This window comes from Salvia hispanica, chromosome 4, assembly GCF_029641045.1.
Source record: "Salvia hispanica isolate PSC_SH4W2 chromosome 4, Shi_PSC_v1, whole genome shotgun sequence".
NCBI lineage: Eukaryota > Viridiplantae > Streptophyta > Magnoliopsida > Lamiales > Lamiaceae > Salvia > Salvia hispanica.
The window spans coordinates 22,153,372-22,175,811 of NC_142695.1; the positions used below are offsets into that span (position 1 = coordinate 22,153,372).

Genomic DNA, 22,440 nt, shown 5'->3' on the forward strand with positions numbered 1-22,440 from the left:
TTTTTTTATTTGGTTGGAGTAGTAATTATGTTATGCAATACCTTACCAGCAAGAGAGAGAGAGAGAGAGTTGGTAGAGTATGAAATCATGCCTCTCTCTCTACAAATAGTAAGTATAAATGTGATGGAAGGTGAGAAAGTTAGAGTTGATGTAACCTTAAATGCTCATCAACTTACATAATGGTAAATTGAAAACTCCCCAACATCTACACTAGTATTCTTGTTGGGCTGTTAAATTTCTAAGCCAAGTTTACTTAAATGCCTAACTAATCCATCAAGAGCCACCACCTAATTTCTTCAATGTATAAATCAAATATTGAAAAAGAATGCATTTACATTTTTGCCAATATAACATAACTCAGCTCTCTAACCTCTAAATTTACATTCCCTACTAGAATAAGTTAATCAAAGAGGAGGAGAGGTTAGCCGAAGCTCTGATGCGATGCGCTATCCAGGCCAGCATCGGCCGTGGCCTGCACTTGAGCAGCATACTGCAAGTTCCACAGCACATCTTCAAACGAGGGCCGCCCCGAGGATTCATCTGATATACATTTGTTCGTGATGGATATCACAATGGACAACGACTCCTGTGAGCTCGTGGCTAGCACGATTGGTTCCACTATCCTTCGCCTACCATCTTGGCTGCTGAACGATGTCTGCCATTCGAGGGAGAGAAAAAATCAAACACCTAAACCATAAAATGCATTAAGAGGAAGCAACATAAACATACCATCTCATTTAGCAGAAATGCTTCGCCTTTTCCATTTGCAACAGGACCTACCAGTGACTCGAGTAATATGAACCCGAAATTGTGAACATCGTCCTGCAAAAGATACATAGCTGCTTACAAGAATTAATATGAAATCAAAAGTGAAGGGAGGAGCATACATCAGTTTTTTCAGTTTCATCTGCAATGAGAGACATTCCATAATCACTAAGCTTTGCAATCCCATGCTCGTCTATCAGTATACTGTTGGTCGTTAAACGATTGCTCAGAGAAGGGGGTATCACCCTGGTATGAAGAAAATGTACGGCCTTGGCTGCACCGATTACAACAGCCAGTCTTTCTGGCCACTTCAGGACCTTCTCTGTACAAACAACACAACCAAATTCCTTTGTTTACTAAGTTAATAACATATGTCTCGTATAAAAAGATTGGCGATGCGTATAGTACCTGAGAGATGAGAGTGGAAGCTTCCATTAGGAACGAATTCTTGCACGAGGTACAACCTACGCACCGTTGAGTCTTCCTGCGTTCCATCATCAATGCAATGACCAAGAAGGGCAACCAAGTGAGGGTGGCGAAGCTTTGAAAGCAAATCAAGCCGCAGCTTGAGGTTTTGAATCGAGCATTTTCTGTATAGAGTTAAAGATCGAATAGCAACAAAGCTTCCATTCTCTAACCTTCCCTTGTAAACCTGTAAAGTGAAGGAAGAGGAGTAAGACAGATAGTTAAAACTATGAAACTTTTCCAACATATGCAAAATCACATCAAAGAGCCTATGTTCCGAGGCAAAAAATAACTCCATAATTGGCTAAGCAGCCTACCTTTCCGAAAGAACCTTGGCCTAAGAAAGAGGACTGATCAAAGTTTTTTGTAGCTTCTTTAAGTTCTGGTAAAGTAAACACCCTATGGGGTGGAGAACTTTGATTCTCAACTTCCGAAAGTATCGCTGATGAAAGGAAAAACATAAAATTCAAAATTTAGAAACAAAAAAGGATAGATGAACTATAGTGCAGAGAAGTTAACATACTGGCACTTGCTAGGAGATCGGGGGAAATTAGTGGATCGTCTTGTGTAACCTTAGGTGCAATATGCTGAACTACTGCATGCTGTGTTCGGTGCCTTTTACAGAAAAACATAAGACCAACAAGCAAGAGGATTATCACTACAACGATAATTCCGGCCAGAAGGACTATATCCCTCATTCTAGACCGTCCTTCGCCCTTACTAACGTCTTTGCAGTATGATGCAGAATGCTGATCCCTGGCATCAGTTGAGAAACAATTCCCACTAATTTCGACTATTCTTTCATCTGCCAAGCAATTAGGAAGCTGGCCTACCATTTTATTACCAGAAAGATCGATCAAACTAAGTCGTTCTCCGCACTTAAGATGCTCGGGAAGTGATCCACTAAGAGTGTTGGATGACAGATTCAAGTAACTAATATTGGGGAGAGAGAACAGAAGAGAAGGAAGGGTCCCGGTAAGATTATTATTCGACAAATCAAGATGCTGAAGTTGATCCAAGTTAACAAATTGTTCGGGTATGTTACCAGAAAATGAGTTCTTGCTTAGAAATACATTAACCAGCCCTTTTGGCAGAGGGGGCAATGTAGAATCTAAACTGTTCTCTCTCAAATCCAGCAACTGCAAACTGGAGAGTTTGCTCAGATCAGGTAACTTTCCAGTGAGAAAGTTGTGAGACAAAACTAATTCAATCAATGTTGTGATTCTTGACAATGCAGAAGGAACCTCACCATTCAATCTGTTGTTCTTTAAGCTCAACACAGTGAGATTCGGCCACGAATCCAACCACTCGGGAACACTGCCATTGAAATAGTTCTGATCAAAGCTCAAAGTCCTAAGCTTAGCCATTCTTGACATTTGAGAAGGAATTGAACCAAACAAGAAATTTGAACTCATGTCTAAAGCTTCAAGCAGATATAATCTATTGATTTTATCAGAGAGTGGACCCCATATGCCTAGAGACACTAAAGTAACAACCTTTAAGCTAGACAACCTTACCAAGGTTGTAATGAAAGAATCCATAGAGAAACTCTGAGACAATGTTATATTTGGAATTGCAAACCCTCTGAATTCACTACTGACCTTTGCAGATTTGTCCCCCATGATCCGAAGCTCGGTGACAGAATCATTCTCACATTTGATGGTGAGCTTTGCTGAAGAGAACAAATTGCAGAAATCAGCATTTTTGTGATCTTCCCAATTGCTCAGAGGTAGAGGATACTCCAAATGCTTCCTCAACTGAAGAAGAAGCTGAGTTTCATAACTTCTCAGCTGATGAGTTGTGCTACATGCAAACAGCAGCCATGAAAGAAACACTAAAACATAGTAATTTGAACACCCTATTTGTTGTAGAATTGATGGTTTCATGGAGATAAGATATTGAGGAAACATTAAAGATGGAAAGGAAGAAAGAAAGAAAGAGAAGAATGGTGGATTCTATAAAAGTAAAGGCAGCAAAAGGGTGAAACTTGAAGCTTTTATTAACAGATAGAATTTGACATAAATAGTGAAGAGTTGAAACAAGTTCAAATGATAATGAGAGGGGGTTGGAAGGGAATAATCAGCATTGATGAGAGTAGCAAAAATGGGAGCTTTGGCATTGATGGCTGAGGTGATATGGAATGGAGCATTGAGACTAAGTGGGAAAGGAAAGAAAAACAAAAAATAGTTTACTGTTAAAAATCCAACTTACAAATCTATGAACAAAGACAGATTATTGTCATGAAATAAGGTGTAGTTATGATTTGGAAAATTCACATCATCTGATTGCTGATCCTAGTAATTGGATATATGTTAGGCTATATAATGTTGCTCGCATAATAGGAATATTTGGTTCATTTAATCAATAAAATAATAAATCTCTCAATGTATTTATTGGAAAAATAATCTGCATATTGCTTTTGTGTATAGTGAGATTTTTAAACAAAATTATTTATTTATTTTATTTAGTATTAATTGTTATCTGTATCTCAACCAAAATAAAAGTACCAGTAAATAATTGTATTTTGGCTTGAATATAGTAGTATATCAAAATAATCTGCATATTGCTTTTGGTTATAGTGTGTTTTCTAAATACAATTATTCATTAATTTTATGTAGTATTTTCTCTGTCCAAAAAGATGTCATACTTTTCTTTTTAGTTTGTCGTACAAAGGATGTTACATTTCTTTCTTTTTTTTAAATATTTTCTCTCACGCCAATATATATAAATATATTTTCTCTCCACTTACACACAAAACAACATCTGTTAAAATCATGTCTACTCAAGTGTGTCATTTATTATGGAATGGATGGAGTATTAGTAGTTATATGTATCCGACCCCTTGTGTTTCATTATCTATTTCTGTCACTGTATACAATATTGGATTGGATTGTTCTTTGATTGAATATTTCCGTCAATTGGTATCATAGCCAAAGTCAATGATTTTGTTGTAAAAGATTTTATAGATTTCGTATTCTCTACTCGACTAATTTCATGTTCGTTTAATTTTTTGATTGTCGAATGTTCGGAAATTTCATGTGTGATTCTCGCCGGGAGGGGGGACACTTGCAACGCATCCCCCTCCCCCGGTCTCATCTCGCCAAGACGGGTTACGATGCTCTTATTCGCGAAATCATATGTTAAAACTAGTACTACTATACCGTGTTAAAACCATTACTACTATACTATATAAATATAAAGTCACTATCATTGTATAATGATAGTAATAATTATTAAATTATCACTGTTAATCAAATTTTAGTAAATACACAAGTTTGATGTATTATTTGTTTTCACTCAAATATAGACTATGATGTCGAGTTGGAAGGAGTGATTACGCTCTCGTCATTATAAAAAATGAATCACAGGGAAGACAATGAATGCCTTCAAACATATCAATCATACAAATGATTGAATGTGTAACTGAAAAGTTACTCGGTTATTACATTGAGTTTCACTTTCAGGGAATCTCGCTCTCTAAATCTCATTTTTCATACAGAAATCCAAACATTACCTGGAAAAAAAACAATAAATCTTTTCGCTAGTAAGATTACATTATTCGCCACCAAAATCGGAAAAGCTATAAATCTGCCCGTAGCCTGGAAAAAAAACTGTCTGTTCATGAATAAACTAGCGCAAAGACAAGCAGATAGTTGTTCCTCAAGCACGAAAGTTGAGGAAATCTAGTTCACAACATCAAGCACCAGCTTTCGAGACTTGAGAACAGACCACCTCATGCGCCTGTAATAACCAGCTTGAAGAAGCGCGAGTGATAGAACGAATATCCACTTGAATCCCATCTGTGGTTTCAGTTTAGCAATGCCAATATGTTAGGCAAGAGGTAAAAAGCTCATGGTGTTTAAAGTCTTTGATATATTTGTTATTGAAGCCTTACCAGTTTTCTCTCTTCCATTTCAGGCTCTGCAGCCCATGTTAAAAAGGTGACAACATCTTTACCCATCTACGAAAGATAACAAATTAAGAGATGAGGACGATAGGGGAAATGGGAATGTGACCTATATCTCAGACCTATGCATGAATGGAAAGACTGATACCAAAATGTGCAAGGAAATAATCAGGGATTTTACCTGAGCTTCTGTTGCGGGTGTACCATCTTCATACTCAACAGCGCCATCATTAAGCATTTTTGGCATAGCAATAGCTCCACCAGGGAAGTAAGGGTTATAATGCAATCCTTCACGAATCTAAAATGGAAAATACTTTCACCATTTAGAATCCCATATATAAGGGTAACCAAATGCATAAAGAGACATTCCCTGCCACTCAACCTTACTAGAGTCAAATAAAAACTCATTCAATAAACCCTATACTAAGTTGGGATCAGGTTAGAGTCTTAGACACAAATTCTTCAGTATTATATTGAAATTTGCCAAGGTAAATCAAATAGTATGAACCAGAGAAACTTACTGTGACACCAGCAGGAGGGTCATGATATCCGGTCAATAGGGCAAAAACATAATTTTGGCCATTGTGACGAGCCTAAAGAAGGAAAAAGAAAAACATATAAGCAGAGCAGAGATGATAACATGACATTACAAGGATAAAGAAATGAGGGAGAGGTAGAAAATACTTTGGTTATAAGACTTAAATCGGGAGGATAAGCACCGCCATTAGCAAACCTAGCTGCTTGTTCATTTGCATATGGCTGAGGAAACCGGTCACTGAGCTTTCCAGGACGAGTAAACATCTCCCCCTCATCATTTGGCCCATCAACTACCTCAATCTCAGCGGCCATAGCTTTAGTTTCCTCTTCTGTATATGCAACACCTACCAAGTCGCGGAATGAAATTAAGGACATTGAATGGCAGGAGGCACAAACTTGTTGATACACCTGGTGACCACGACGAATCCTGTTAACATAGAGAAGGCAATTTAATATATAAGGCAATTTGGAAACAGAAAATGCAGAAATAAAGATATCTTATAAATACAGTGTACAAAAAAGAAGTTGAAAAAGCAGCAGATTAACTCACGAAGCATGGTCGTATGAATTTAGAATGCCACTGTGTGACCAAGGATAGGTGGCAGCTTCCAAACCATGTTCAGCCTCATCACAAGATGCTATTGTTGCATAACCTAACAACCCTGAGACACCTGCCCCACATAGAGCCAATACCCTCCAGGACTTGGTGGTGGCAGATCCAACTGCTTCCTGCTCTTTCTTAGAAATAAGAGATGACAAAACTGGAGATACCTGAATGCAAAAAAATAATTGGATTCACCGTTTTAATATTTCTTTAGCACTGAATAAAGAATTTTCCTAGATGCTGGTTATGCCAAAGAATATGAAAGGATTTCTTAGTTCCGTGTCAGGAAATAGAAAATTTGAACCAAGGCTTTGTGAGAGAAGAAGTTGTGTATCATGTTTCCCATAGACTAGGATAATAGATTAGTTAAAATTTTGGAAATGAATAGATGCATTCAGTGCACAAGACCAGTAGGAATGGAACAAATCCCAGTCAACTTTCAATCATGAGCAGATTTGCACATATTTTCAATATCTACTGTTGTGACCAGAGGCAGGATTTCACCAACCTTACATATTAATCAAATTGAAGAAAATGAGAAACTATCTAGATTGAACAAATATAAAATTTAAACAAGAAAGATAAGCTTACGGTGTTTTGCGACTGAAGTCTCTCTCTTAGCAACCGACGGAGAGCTCTGCCCCCAAACATCTTATCTCTCTGTTATCGAAATAAAAGAACAGATTGGCAGATACTCATTAACAACAAATAACCATTGAAGGACCAAAACACAAAGCTAAGATAAGCTTAAGATTTTGAATAACTATGATAGAAATTAACCATATTTAACCTCTCCTTCTAGGGAAATATTAAGTGGAGAGATTATCCAATGCGTGCATACAGCCGGCGCTATTCAAACATATTACCACTCTCAATAACACAAGAAATCCATCATTTCACCAAATGAGCAACAATGCCACTACATCACTCCACATGCGAATCAGAACAACCCTAATTGAGTATTTCTACAAACAACCAGTACCGATAACTGAAGATGGAAATGAGAGGTGGTATGCTCTAAATTTGACTGCAATTCAACCAATCATTTCTACATTCAAACACGAAAAACGCACGCATACAGAAGAACACCACTCATCGTCTCAAAACACAAGCAACAAAGGCATCATCATATAAACAACCATAGACCGAATTGAATCTGAAATATTAACCTACCAACATGTAGAAATGCAAGGCGAAAATCAGGAGTGAAATAAAATATAAGGAGAAAATACAATGAAATAGACAGCTGAATAGCAGATTGACGGAGAAAATTCACCTAAAAAAACGAAAATCTCCCCGGCGGCGAATATGAGATCCGAGTCCACGGCGGCGAAAATTCACCTGTCCAAAAGATATTGTAGTGTGAGTTTAGTTCATTAATTATCTATGCATTTTTTTTTCGATTTCTCGAATTTCAAAAATACACATTAAGAAATGTACTTACTCCGTATTTATTTTTCTATATTAACCCAAAATCATTAAGAATGTGTTTTTTACTCCTAGGTAGTTTCTTAAATATATTAAATTATCAAATTTATCGTTAAACTTTAATTTATTCAAAATATATTCTCCCTCCGCCGCCCTAAGCTATCGGGCGGGTTTATGGGTGCTATTGCTCGGGTTTGGACGATGAACGTGCTTAGCCATTCCGCCCTTGGGATAGGGTGCATGGATCCAGGTTTATGGACGATTTTCATTTAATTTTCTTTTTTTTACACTATTTCCACCGTATAAATACCTTATTTTTTACATCATTTATCACCCCTTCCCTCCAATTTCTTTTATCATCTCTCATTTCATTTATTCTCTAAAGAAAGTAAAACATGAATCTCGATGATTTTTCAACAAATTCCAATGGAACTCCGGCGATCCCCGACTTTAATTTGTGTTATTTTGCTACTCCCTCCATCCCAGCCTAAGTGAGCATTTCATTGCCGCAACTGTTTTGAAAAAATGGTATGAGTAATGAATAGTTAAAGTGGAGAGAAAGTAAAGTGAGAGAAAATAATGTATAGTGTATTATTCTCTCACTTATTTTACTTATGCTCCACTTTAATTATCTATTACTCCATTATTCTCTTCATCTCTCTTACTTTACCATTTTCGCATTAAAATCTGTGTTGTTTCCAAAGTTCCTATTTTTTAGGAAACGGATGGAATATCATTTTTTAAAATACGTGCGAAAATAAAACGTCTCACTTAGGTTGAGACGGATATAGTATTTTATTTTATTTGATAGCACAAATATTTTCAAAAAAATGAAAATAGTAGTGAAAATGCGAATATATGGATTTCTAATGACATAATTTAAGACACTATTGCAAGTGCTGCGGCTGGAAGATAAAATGCTAACATGACAGAGGGAAAAATGATGATGATGGACGAATTTATAGAGCGAGTTTGAAGGACATTACCGTGAATGACTTGAAAGATAAAGAGGATAAAGTAGAATAGATGATTGGTTATTTTATGTGTCAAATATTTTAATCGGATAAATTTTATAAAATATCTATGTTCAATATTAATTGTCAACGTGGGATAACGAAAAAAGAAGATGATGCCATGATTCAAAATAACAAATGCTCTCTTTGTCCCAACTAAGTTGAGTGATATTTCTTTTTGAAATTTCCTAACTAAGTTAAAGTCATTTTTTTAAAAATAAAATATCAAATTTCTCTTACTTTATTCTATCACCTAGGTCACTCCACTCTCTCTTTATCTTTCCTACTTTATTCTGCCTTATCAACACAATTTAATAAATATTATGCCCAAAAATTTAGACTCAGCTTACTTGAGACGGACGCAGTACTCCTAAATACTCCCTCCATCGTGCAATGGGAGTCATATTTGGTTATGACACGAGTTTTAAGAAATGTAAAGAAAAGTGAATTAATAAGTTAATCTCACTTATATATATTAGTTTTATAATAAAATGTGAGTAGAATAAGTTGGTGAAATATGAGACCTACTTACTATTTAAGATAAAAGTGAAATAAGACTCTTATTGTGGGTCGATGGCAAAATAGGACTCTTATTGTAGGGTGGAGGGAGTATATAAAGAACAAACCAAAGCACCAGACTAACATCATTGTCGTCTACTAACACAACAGTAGATACATTCCACAATTCTTGAACAGATCAAGAATTAGCAAGTTCAAGAAAGTAATGTTAATCACAAAGTAGAACAGTTTGGGTAGACGATACAAGTAAACCCTTTTGGCAGGGCCCCCCCGATTGCAGCTCGTGGCCAGCCTTGCCCTCCGATGAGCAACATGCTATATCAAGATCAAGTCAATGTTCACTGGGTTGAACATCATTCCACTACAGATGCTCTGAAATATAATGAGAGAAAAAAATCTCTGAAGGAATCAAAATCAGGCAGGTTGCTTGATCTTTGAAGTGAAACGATGAAATCATTTGTTTACTTCAAGATAACGGAAGCAAAACCTGCAGTCAAGCTATTACGTACACACAATTTGAAAGGAATGTACCTCTTCATTGCGATTTCCCTTTAGCATCAGAGGTAGAGTCGAGATATGATATAACAAGATCAGCTGCTTGACAACCGCTTGAGATTGCTTTGCCTACTGATAATCCTCCCTTGTGGTTTCCTAGCATTAGAAACACAACAGAAAATTGTCATTATACCAGAATTTACCAAAGTGGTTTTCATATGTAGCTGATGTTTTCCCAGCTTATAAAAAAAGTAGAGGGAACAATAACATAAACTGAACACTTACCGGCATAATAAAGTCCAGGGAGTTCCTTTTCCATCTTGTCAATAGCTTGTATGACCGAACCATAATTAAGCCCATACGAAGGAAATGCTTTGCTCCAATAATAGTGACTGCAATCAAGCACGTAACCGGTAATAAAACAGACCCATAATGGTTCCTTTACTATAAGAACTCTTTAGTTCAAATGCCAGCTAGATGATCCGAGTTAAGAAAAATTACTTCAGAAAGGCAGGTTCTCCCTCTGCACCTAATAGCTGTCTAAGATCAGATGTCACTATCTGCTTCAGTTCATCACTGCCACAGACAGAAGTAATAGAATAGTGGATAACAGAGATGAAAAAAGGTTTTTAAAAACTAAGGTAAACTTGAAAATATTTATGTATTCAAGCTGTTGACACCTTGAAGCTTTGGCTAGCTCCCGATTTCTACTTCCACCAACAAATGTAGTGTAGAGATAAACATCAGATGGTGCCCGATCTGGGAACATCATTGATGAAAAGAGAGTGCCTGTGAGCAGGAAACTAAATAGCATAAATAAGTGGACAGTAAACTCAGAAAATCATGATTCATGAAGCTAAAAAAATCAGATTACCGAGTGTTCTCAAGCCATTTTGTTGCTCTTTCGAGGGTATGAGAACACCAAAGCCTTCAAGTGGTCGCTTTACATTTTCCCTCTTAAATGTCGTGATTATGACAGACATTGGTAAATAGTTAACCTGCTCATAGTGAAGTGGCATATGAACACCAATTTCCATTGAAGGCAGTAGGTATAAAAGATAGGCTCTTGATGACCCTGTAACTAACTAATGATGGTCAAGCCAGATAAAAGTAGAAATTGGACCCCATAATATCATAATTGGCAGCACTGTCCAATTTGTTCTGCAGTTTTTCTCTTTAAAATCTTTTGTTCAGTAGGAATCAAATTTGAGAAGTTTATAATCATTACACTGAATAAAGAACTTCCGACTGCTGAAATATTTGAACAAGTTATCGATCACCGTTGTCGATGCAAACAAAGAACATACCTCAGGAATGAAATCTAGGAGAAACGGGTTTCCTCTTTTGGTAATCTTCAATTGTTTAATATCAGAAAGAGGGGCCTGAATTTTGAGGAACTTGTCAGAACAAAGCATGTTACACTGATACCTTGATAGTGGAGGTAAGTAATAGAAGACTGCTTGTCCACTCTATTATATTAATACTGGAAATTCACAGCGTTTATAACTGATTCAAGCATATGCACTTACCGTGACTATTAATGCATCAAAGGACTTCTCACTGGAAAGCTTTTTGTCGTTCAATTCATAAGAAATTGACCAGCTATCTTGAGGTGACTTCTCACTGCAACTACAAGCTAATTCCAGCACCTTCGATTGAAGTTTAAGTTCATCTTTGCTGAGTTCATTGCACAATGCATTGGTGAGTGTCTGTGAACAGTCAAAACCGCACTTACATTACAATCATAGTCATTGGCGTGAAAAGGTTGAGATGATATTATACTATCAAATAACTATTCTTACAAGTAATCATACAATGTTTAAAGTTGCATTAAACTTCCAAGAGGATATTTCAACAAGGTCAAAAAATCCATGCTTCAGGCTCAAGATTGAGACCAGCGTGAAGACATTATTTAAGAGCTAAAGAGGTGTGCACCCTTTAGATGCACAACTTTGACCAAGTAACAATAATTTCTGTATGTCTGAAAGTATTAGCAAAATTTCTGGTAGTACATAATGCTTTAGCCCTCTTTATGTGAGTATGCTAACAATGTGTTGATGCTTTCATGTATGCTTTTCTGGACAGCTTTTAGATGTAATACGATAGAGCAAGAATCCTGACCACTCATAGCCTAATTGCAAGCATAGAATTTTGTTGATTGCAATCGAAAAGTTTGGTTACCAAGAAAGATGAAAAAGAATTCTAGATTGAAGATTGATGATATAGTCTATAGGTCTACCTGCATCCCACCTAGAAACGAAAATGAACCATGCTTTTGCTTCTTCTTTGCTGATGAGTCCATTCCACCGGATGTGTCCTTTTTGGCAGATAACTTAGACTGAATAGCCCCAGATATGATTGAACCATACCTGAAAATCACAGAAAAAATCATAACAGCGTTGAAAGACATATATATGATGGATTAGCACGATTAAAATGCAGAAAGTGGGCTTGTTTTAGCACTTGTTTAATTGCAGCTATCCATTAAAAAAAATGGTTTTACTTATCTAGGATTAAATTTTATATTTGGTTGCCGCAATTAAAAGAATGGATATTGGTCTGAAAACCATGAACTTTTGGCCAGATCAAGCATCTCGCCTGAACTTTTAAAAGTGGTAAAAAATATCAGCAACTTTAGGCTTTGTGCAACTTTCACATGGCTGGTCATTCCGGCAATCGTTAAAATTGACGTGGCATATTTTGTCTTCTGCGGCATAGTTAATCATATCTGTCGTATGGTGTTGGCAAATGAAATTAAGAATAAAATATAAATATCCCACATCAGAGAAGAATGAAGTGAAACCACTATATAGGTCCCATATATTGGAAATAAGTCATCACCAACTTCGCCGAAGATTCTCGGGAAATCAAGAGTAAAGGTTGAACTAATTAATAGTAATTAATTAGGAGATATTTTGTGGTCATGCTTGTATTATTAAATCAATTAGTAGTAACTAGAATCCTCTAGGTTTAGATAGTCGGTGCTTAACCGACTTAGTACTACTATAAATATAGGAATATGTAATGTACAAGAATGAAGCGTGTGAGTAAGTACACAAAAAGAGTGAGTGCACAATTAGAGAGCTAAGTGTGCGTGAGTGTGCACGAGAGTTAGTGTGCGAGGTGTGTCCTCGTAGAGCTAGAGGTGTGTCCTCAGGTGTCTTGTGAGGTGTGTCCTCCAAGAGTCGTAGTGTTGTGTTGTGTTGGTGTTGTGTACAACATCGTGTTGTGTATTTGGTGTTTCATACACCGTTGTCGAGAGTTTAATAAAATTCCGTTTGTGTGTCGATCCGGGAGTGCCGCTGATACCCAACACCATAGACCTCTCCTCCCATTACCAATTGGTTTTAGGATGGAACCCTATAAATTTCTATCATGGTATCAGCGGGTCACCGCGTGTGGGCCAAATTTAACTAACCCGGTAGTATAACTATATACTGGACTAAAACCGAAAAAGGACTGCTCCAGTTCAACCCCTCCAAGGTTCACCTTGAAGGGTTTGAGGGAGAGTGTTGGAAATTGAAACTACGAATAAAATATAACTATTCCACATCGATGTAAAGGAAGAACTGAAACCACTATATAAGTCTCATGGGCCTCTCTTCTCCTCTCCTCTCCTCTCCTCCTATAGTCCTATGGATATCTATCGTATGGCATTCATAATTCTTCCACCTCAGTCCTCAATCCGCTCTCTCCCTCAGCAGTCACCCCACTCTTTGTTTCTCCCCCCCCCCCCCCCCCCCTCTCCCTCAAAGTCACTGTTTCTATATTCAAGGAGGCTCAAGGAATTTAGAGACTCACAGCCGTTTTCACTGGAGAAAGTTTTGAACCTCTTACTGGGAGCTTCACAGCCGGTTCAAACTGTTAACTTCTCCTTGGGCAGAGATGGCTACATATATTAGGGATTTGGTGTTGAACTCATGGCTGGCAACATGCCTCTGGACTTCCATGTCTGGCCATCAAAGTTGAAATTGCTTTCTCCAAAAAAATCTCTCAAGGTCCCTTGAAAAAGTCACCCTTCTCGTCTACCTGCTTATATGGCCATACCCCAAACCCATCTCCTAAATTCACTCTATTCCCAATGCCCATGGCCACCGACACCGTCAATCAATCCCTAAGTTCTACCACCGCATCACCGACATGGGCATCGGCGCGGGGCGCACGCCTCGTGAAGCAGATTTGGTCTAAAGTTCATGGTTTTTCCTACCAATATCCCTTAAAAGAATAACTAATTTGAACCAGCTAACTGTGAAGCCAGTAAATAGTGTTACTGGAAATCACCAACATTGATACTAATCTCAAAGAAAGACCTATGCAGCTGAAAATGTTTGCTCTGCTTGCTCATCACATTTCCTATATTTAAAGATATAAACATCACTAGTGTAAATTTTATCTCTTAATTGAAGTATTTTATAAACTGTTGCAGACAATGTCCTCCTAAACTAAACAATTTGTTTGTCTTTGATTACGAACCTGAAACATACTCAACTGTTTGCAAAAAATCAAATTTAAATAAACTCTATGTGAAGCTTACCTTTTCTCAAGATTCCATATCTCTGGAAATACATGTTGCATCTGGTCCAGTAAAGAAGAGAGAATTTCTATCAGGTTCAGTTTTGAATATCAGGGAAGGCAAGAGAAACAAAAACTGACAACTTGAAGTAATTTAATTATCTGAGACACAATCCTGTCTTCATTTGATTTTGAAATTCCAAGAAATACATCAAACGATATAGAAATTTATAAGTACTCACTGATAGAGACTCGGGATCTCCACCACTAGTTCCAGCAACAAAAGGATCAATAAGATAGTCAACAACCTGAAAAAAATTACGTCATACACAAGCAATATTTAACCAACCAGCACACTTGATGATATAACTTCCTCCAAAAGTAGAATTAGGCACAACACAAGAAGGGAAAAACCAAAAAAGATATGATTCTTTAAAGTTTGCTGGCGAACAAGTCCTTGCTGGAATGAATGATAACATGCGGCATTTCAGGATTTTATTTCAAATATATATGAATAATTCTCAGAGGTTAGTTTCATATTCATTTGCAAAAATATAAATAGAAAAGAGTACACCATGTTATGAGTATTACCTCTTTCCCGAAATGTCGTTGGAAGAAAGCACCAACACTGCAGACACAAGCAAATATTAATCATGCTTGCTATTCCCAATTACAGCAAAATGACTAAAATATGTTACAATTAATAGATTATCACAAAGATGATAGAATAACTGTGTTAAGATGACATGGAATTTCAAATTATCCAAAGACGTAGGTATCCCAAAATGTTAGTAGTTAACAACACTAAAAAAATGTTTATCAAAAAGAGAATAAATATGGGCACAAAAGAAAATGTGCAACCAGTTCATTACAAAGTGAACTTCTGCAGTTTCCCGTATAAATCATGTACTAACTGTGAAGGATCGGAGACATGCAACTGGAAGGAATATATATATAGGGAAAGGACCAAGTATAAACCATCCCTCCCGTATAACCATACAACAATGCATTTTATATATTTTGACATAGATTTTGTTTATTACAACATTGCACTTTGGGTTACAACAACAGATTATTCAAAGATCAACGGTCCAAATTAGGTTCTACAGGGGTGCGTTAAAATGACAACACTCTATAGATTGCAGTCCAGCGTATTGGATATTGCAGGCGGGAAAAATTGCAGTCTAGCGTATTAGATATTGCAGTCCGTGAAAATTTACCCTTGAATAATTTTTATGATTGCCACATGGCAGCTGATTATTCGTCCATGTGTACAAATGATTGGCTAGGATTGGTGGTATGATGTTACTTTAAGAGGTGTTGTCATTTTAACACAAACCTATATATATATATATATATGTATATATATTGTGTTAACTCAAATAGTTTCTTGGTACCTTTCCTTTTCGTCAGGCCTCTTGGATGCATTAATACTTTTCCACAAAAATGGCTCCAAAAATATTTGAAGCTGAAAAGAGAGAGCAACTTTGTATGAAAAACCTTTAAAAAATGGAAGGAGCGTTAGAAGAAGACAAGAAGTAATTAACAAGAATAGGTTCACTGGCTCATCTGATCATGAATTATTGTTCCAAATTCTCAGTTTAGTTCAGCTTAATAAATCTTTCCCCTATGGAGTAGAAGAGCTTACTATTAAGCCGCAAGCAATAAATGACTTTCATGCTTCAGTCCTTAATTAAATTGTTAAATTATAGGAGCAAACCTTGGACCCTGCCGAGAGAAAATTGCTTTTGATAAGCGCAACAGGATTTGATGGTAGCTGAGATGTAAAATGTGCAATTAGTGCTTCAAAAATGGAAATGAAGCCACCTCCTATTCAGTTAGTACGACCCTACCAATACTGGCACTCCGTCTTTAGCTATATAACGTTTCTGTTGAGAAAGTGGCTGCATCATAAAACGATATTAAATTTCACAGCTACTTGAAATGATAAAACACTCATAGTGTTAGAAGAAACAAAATATAGCACTTGCAGAAACAAGGAAAAGGTAAAGAGGAAGATTAACATATTGAATCCAAAAAAGGAAGAAAAGATCATACAAATTGTTGCTTATCCCTAAGTCCAAGATTGTCGAGCAAAAACCCAACAGGTGCCTCGCTTTCAGTCTGCCCACAAGATAGAACTTGTCAATATAAGCACAGCAAGATAGAGCATCTCTATTGAGTATGAATGCATATTCCTATAAAATAGACTGATGGAAGACTTCATACTGCCTCACGAGTACCATAGTGTTTGCTCCTTCATCCCATATCAAACCATCTCGAGAAATGCTTCTTAACTTCCCTCCAACTCTCCCATCAGCTTCAAAGACTGTGACGTTCAACCCTTGCAATTTCAACTTATATGCTGCAGATAGCCCACTTCACAAGGAAAACAAAAAAAACAAAGAGAAACCAAAAGAATTCATAAACTGAATGGGAATAAGTAAATCCGGGGGAGAAAATCAAAGGAAAAAAGTATGTTAGCTTTCTGCATACAACCATTCTATTCATATACTACTATTTCTTCCAAACCAATATAATAATCACTTCAAATAATTCAATTAGGTTATGATCACCGCAGCCTCTGGAAATTTTTGTCGAACAAAGTGTTAAACAAGCTACAAATTAACTGCATTTCTCGAAAATGATGACAAAACGCAAAATTCAGCAATCGGAGCAGTGAATTACAGGTCCACTCACCTAACACCAGCTCCAATTACAGCAACATTCTTAACAGAAGAACCTGAAATTACACATAATCAATAATCTCTTGAATACATGTTTATGATTACAAAATAGAGCACCTTGCTTATCTTCTTTGGAAATGGAGGCCATTGGGCTTTGAGCTGTGGAATTGAAGGTGGAGAAGATAATTGCATACATAGGGTGGAAAGGGGAGAAATAATCAACGACTAATTCGAAGTTGCATTAATGGTAATTGCAGTGATGAATTTGTTTGCGCCGTTAATCCGATTTTCACTCTCTAAATTGCACTTCGGCATTTATTCCCAAATATTTATTAATCTTTATTAGAAAATTGGTGATTTTTTATTTTTAGAACTAGACTAGATAAAACATTTATCTTTGAGTTATATAATTAAAAAAACCTAATCTAAAAATTATGTTTTTATTCTATTTTATTTATTTATTTCTCTTTCAAACTGGAGGAGATATTATGATTTGATTTAAATCAAATTACTGGCAAAAAGCATCAAAAACTTCGCTTTTGCTAAACTTAATATTACCTCTATTTCAATAAAAATTACCACCACAGGAATAAAAACTGATATTTTTATATTAATTTTATGTAAATCACTTAAAACAATTGTTATATCTCTTAATACAGTATTATAAAATGGATAAGTGCATCAAAAAAGAAAACTCTTTTTTAACATAATATCTCTCCTCCATCTTCAAGTTGACTTAGTAAATTATTTGAAGAAATATACTAGTATAAAATTTTTTTTATAGTATTTTATTTTATTTTACTTCTTATATTTTAGTAAAATTTACTATAAATTATTTATATATATATATTATTTTTTATTTTACTTCTTATATTTTAGTACTCCCTCCGTCCCAGATAATTCGTCCCAGTTCATTTTTCACACTTGTTTTGCAAAAATAATAATAAATAGGTAAAGTTGAGAGAAAGTAAAATAAGAGAAACAATAATGTAGATAAGACTATTCTCTACATTATTCTCTCTTTTACTTTACTTTTTCTCCACTTTAACTATTTATTATTATTTTTGCAAAATGAGTGTAAAAAATGAACTGGGACGAATTATCTGGGACGGAGGGAGTATAATTTTAAAATTATTAATTCAAACTAGTTAACTAATACAATTAGAGTTCAGAGTTACCTTTCATATTTTATTTTATACTAATGTTTCGTTGATAATTAATTATGGAGTATTTCATAATTAACGTATATACATTTTAAATTTATACTTTTAATGATATATACTCTATGTATCTCAAACTACTTGTAACATATTCTACTTTATATTAGCACCATTTTTTTAATAAAAACTTTATCTATTGTCTTTCTTTATTTTCTCTTTCGCTCTCTTTCCTATTATTTTTTCTACTTTATTCTATATTTATTTAACCTTTAAACATCACTTATTTATTTTTTTATAAAAACTTTATCTATTGTCTTTCTTTATTTTCTCAATCTCACTCTTACCTATTATTTTTTCAACTTTATTCTATATTCATTTAACCTTTAAACATCATTTCTTTAATCGCATGTCTTAAATAAATATTGTGAGTAACATGGGACGGGAGAGTATCAATTCAATCTATTAAATAATAGTAGTAGTATATAGTAGCAGTATATTTTCCATAACAAATTTTTATAAAATAGTGAAATAAATGGTGGTTTATTGTAGGGCACAAAAACTACATGCATACAAAAAATAAGAAATAAGTAAGTAGTAATACAAGAGAGAAAAGTGATCGATATATAACTAAATCTTAATAACTAGAGAACAAATCCTAGCTACACATCGTATTTTCAAACTAATCATATGGCTGATAAGTAGATTGTCTAAACCTATCCACGTTCGTGTATACGCTTGTGAAATGTGTGAACTGATCAAGCAGACTCTCTAGAACTATCGGCGTGTCGTTGGATCTTTAGTTCCTCCAATTCTTTCGGAGCCATTCGATACGGAGCTTTCGACATTGGCGCAGATTCGGGTTCGAGATCGATGGTAAATTCCAGTTGCCTATCTGGGAGTCAGCCAGGTAGATTGTCGGGAAACACATCTGGAAACTCCCGCACTATTTCTATATCTTCAATATTTCTCTCTTCCTTCCTTTCCTCGGTCAGGTAGACAAGATAGGTCGGGTGGCCTTTTCGTACAAGCGTTGCAGCTTGTAGCGTGGAGATTATGGATTTTCGCTTACCCAAGGCAACCCCGTGAAAGTTAGTGGCGTCCTTTCCCGGAGAATGAAAAGAGATTTGTCGTTGATTGCACGTGATGGTGGCATAGTTTTCAGCTAGCCAATCCATCCCAAGGATAATGTCGATGCCCGACATAGGCATAACACTCATGTTGTTGACTAATAATTGATGTTCTCCAAAAGAAACTTCTAGGTTTGAGCATAAGCACTTAATTTCAAACATTCCTCCGACAGGTGAAGATACCCTAATTCTATGTTCAACGTTTTGTTGGGATATCTAAGGTATCTACGCAAGATGTTGATACAAAGGAGTGCGACGCACCAGTATCAAATAAGAGAATGATATGTACACCGAGAAGCATAGCCATACCTGCTAGATTTCCTTGGTCCCTTTCTGGCTTCTTCTGTCTAAAAGCATAAGCACGGGCCTGTGATGGGAGACTCGGTCGTCGAGGATGCTGCTACTGTGGTGGAGGAGGTAACTGTGGTGGTTGCCAAGGTTGCATCTGTGTGCGTTGTGCTGGCTGGTTCGATCTTGCCCCTACTCCAGAAGTCTTGTTTGGGCAGTTCCTAGCAAAGTGGTCACTCCTTCCACACACGAAGCAAATGTCTGTCCCTGCTCTGCAGATCCCCATGTGTACCTTGTTGCATTTGGAGCACGGTCTCAGATTTTACTGATAACCCCAAGTTGGATTCAGGGCATTTTGTCTCCCAACGTCATGGTGGGGTGGTGAGATTGTGCTTGCCATGGCCGTTTCTGTTGTTGAGGACCTCGGATACCTTCCCATTTGCGTTTTTCTTTGGACCCTTGTGGGTGGTTCTGAGAGGGCACTGGGGCTGCAGTCTAAGTGTTCCTTTCGTTGGGCATTGCTGCCTCTATATTCAAAGCTCTGCTCAGGGACTCCAGATAGGTCAATCCCCCGTGGCTAGCTAGCACCATCCTAATCTCGTGCCTCAGACCGGCATAAAATTTCTCTGACATCCTTTCATCATTGTCAACTTGCTCTGGAGCATATCGGGAAATCTCGCAGAAAACTTTATCATACTCTGTTACTAACATCCTTCCCTACTTAAGGTTGATAGAATTTCACTTCCTTCTTCTTTCGGTAACTCTTAGGAATGTATTTATCACACATTTCTGCTTTGAACCGCTCCCAGGTTAAGTTCACAATCTGGCCCGGGGTCATGGTCTTTCTGTTAGGTTTGGTATACTGAAAAGCATGTTTCGAGCAAGTTTTGCTCGAATAGAATCTTGCTTGTATACGTAAAACTCTATAATCCACTTTTAACCCGATTCAGTATTATTCGAGCAGTCTCGCACGAATAGAATCACTATTATTATTACATGGTGTTTATTTGTGCATTTATAAGATGTTTTACAAACATTTAAATGCATAAGAAGTAAACAAAGTCTAAGTCTTTTGCTTAGTAGACTGGTTGTGGGCGTCGTCCACTTTAAGGTAACACGGTCAGATCTATGCAATGCTTTGCAAAAGAAAAAGAAGAATTTCACAACCTAGATAGGCTTAGACTACCTATCGTGAAAGGTTGCAATGCCAGTCCGCATATTTCTAAGCCTTATTGAAATAAGATAACATTGGTGTAGTATAGCACTGAACGGATCTAACAGCAAGACGTGTCTTTATGCTATCTACTGAAAGACTAGGTCTTGATAAAATACTATTTCTTAATCTACATATGTTAGTATTGAGTATACGGTATTGATTATGCACTACTTTGACTTATCAAATGGTGCGGGTTTTTCGCAACCCAATAAATCCTGATATATTGGGTAGTGGTGATTAATATCTAGCGGTTCTAGGATTACTATTATGTTGAAACGTGCGCGAGGTGAGTCTCGTTTGATAATGTCCTCAACAGGAGCTCGAACAAGGTTTTATTACTCGGAAAACTGGCCAGTTGGAGTTTTATCGCTCTATGAATAATAAATAAATATTTCTTGCTAAGTCCACTCTTGGAATTAATAAGATGTTAATTAATTAAGTCCATAGCAGACATTTGTTAATTAATGGACATTTATATCTTAAGCGCGGGAAATAAATAATATAAATAACGGAAACCGGGATTACTTGTAATTTCGGATTTGGATGAGGAGAGTTCAATATTACTTCTGTAGTGACTGCTCGTAATATTCCAATATAAGCTTGTATTAAATTGTGGGTTCAATTTAATTAGTAAAAAGCTAATTGAGGGAGTCCATATCCAAAACCTTCCATAGATCATTGACTGGGCCCAATATGAACTTAATATAAATAGGAGAATAAATGAGAGACAGAATGACAATTAATTAGTAGTAGAAATTTCGTCCCCCTCTGTTTTTAGAGGAGCTCGAAAATTCTCTCAGCTCTCCTCCGTGAGATTTTTCTGTCTTCTTTATTCGAGTCCTAGTATTTTGATAAGATTAGCCCACCCTGATATCGAGATACAGTTCGGGAACCAGTCAGAAGATCCGTGGTCTAGTATTGAAGATCATCACGTGGAGAAGGCGCGAGCAATCGACGATTCTTTGGAGAATCAAAATCGGTAACCCTAAACCGTAGAAATCATGTTTATGATTTATATTTTTCTAAGCATGAATTATTTGTGTTCTAGCATGCAATTATCTGTTTAACATGTGAATTGATTAATCGCATAATCGGTCAAATAGATCCGTATCTGATTTATTTGTTTTGTAAGTCTTCCGTTGTGCAAGGGGCACCAAACCCCAGCAATTGGTATCAAAACCAATTTTTAGCTCTGATTATGTGGATTAATTTCATGTTATGTGAATTGTTTGAATGCATGTTTTCTTCGTTGCGTGGTTGTTGTTATTTTTGAATTTACGAGCATAACGCATGATTGAAGAACCCGATAGCTGCGTGATCTTGTGTGCTGTGGGATTTGATCAATTTGGGAGAATTATTTCATTCTTGGTAATCATTACATGAATTGTTTCAATATGTCGTTATATGATTATTATAATGATTACATACATGGTCTTATTGCGGAATGATTACATTCATTGGTGATGCCTTTCAATACATACCTTGTATGTAAATTCAAATCGCATCTCCACTCAATTCATTCCGTGGTGGTTCGCCATCGCGGGCGAGTGGAAGGTTCGGCAGTATGACATCGACGCAGCGGCGTCGGAGATGTCAAGAATGAACCGCTGAAACGAAAGGCAACGACGAAGCAGCCGCTGCGAAGGCGCCGTCGCAACAGCGACGACGACGCAGAAGCAGCTGCAGGAGCAGCCAATAAAACAGCAACGCAGCAGCG

The 22,440-nt window shown here is 36.6% G+C and overlaps 3 protein-coding genes across 6 annotated transcripts; all 3 read right to left on the bottom strand.

The window, feature by feature from the left end:
* Nucleotides 1-248: 248 nt before the first annotated feature.
* On the bottom strand, nucleotides 249-3,140 carry LOC125194849 (Leucine-rich repeat protein kinase family protein). The gene is made up of 6 exons (XM_089056206.1): nucleotides 1,754-3,140; nucleotides 1,548-1,672; nucleotides 1,174-1,417; nucleotides 888-1,087; nucleotides 730-822; nucleotides 249-655 (listed from the first exon to the last, which is right to left on the bottom strand). Exons 1-6 carry the CDS (start codon nucleotides 3,138-3,140, stop codon nucleotides 422-424), a joined length of 2,283 nt encoding a protein of 760 aa, XP_088912332.1. The 3' UTR covers nucleotides 249-421.
* A 1,471-nt stretch (nucleotides 3,141-4,611) lies between these two features.
* Nucleotides 4,612-7,681, bottom strand: LOC125194850 (cytochrome c1-2, heme protein, mitochondrial-like). Its single transcript, XM_048093067.2, has 8 exons — nucleotides 7,555-7,681; nucleotides 6,870-6,938; nucleotides 6,225-6,445; nucleotides 5,822-6,101; nucleotides 5,659-5,730; nucleotides 5,319-5,435; nucleotides 5,126-5,191; nucleotides 4,612-5,030 (listed from the first exon to the last, which is right to left on the bottom strand). Exons 2-8 carry the CDS (start codon nucleotides 6,927-6,929, stop codon nucleotides 4,914-4,916), a joined length of 933 nt encoding a protein of 310 aa, XP_047949024.2. The 5' UTR covers nucleotides 6,930-6,938; nucleotides 7,555-7,681; the 3' UTR covers nucleotides 4,612-4,913.
* Nucleotides 7,682-9,266: 1,585 nt separating this feature from the next.
* HEMG2 (Flavin containing amine oxidoreductase family) lies at nucleotides 9,267-17,193 on the bottom strand. Of its 4 annotated transcripts, none has more exons than XM_089069629.1 (19): nucleotides 17,050-17,193; nucleotides 16,946-16,988; nucleotides 16,489-16,624; nucleotides 16,304-16,369; nucleotides 16,099-16,149; nucleotides 15,966-16,022; nucleotides 15,643-15,713; nucleotides 14,837-14,873; nucleotides 14,488-14,553; nucleotides 14,268-14,308; nucleotides 11,973-12,102; nucleotides 11,263-11,442; nucleotides 11,041-11,115; nucleotides 10,608-10,731; nucleotides 10,414-10,522; nucleotides 10,235-10,309; nucleotides 10,019-10,125; nucleotides 9,770-9,889; nucleotides 9,267-9,553 (listed from the first exon to the last, which is right to left on the bottom strand). In XM_089069629.1, the coding sequence occupies exons 1-18, from the start codon at nucleotides 17,126-17,128 to the stop codon at nucleotides 9,774-9,776; spliced, it is 1,563 nt and encodes a 520-aa protein (XP_088925755.1). In that variant the 5' UTR covers nucleotides 17,129-17,193; the 3' UTR covers nucleotides 9,267-9,553; nucleotides 9,770-9,773. The 4 variants fall into 4 exon arrangements, with proteins under 4 accessions (XP_088925755.1, XP_088925754.1, XP_088925753.1 ...); XM_089069628.1 differs by having other exon boundaries at nucleotides 9,267-9,637; XM_089069627.1 differs by having other exon boundaries at nucleotides 9,267-9,670.
* Between the last annotated feature and the right edge of the window lie 5,247 nt (nucleotides 17,194-22,440).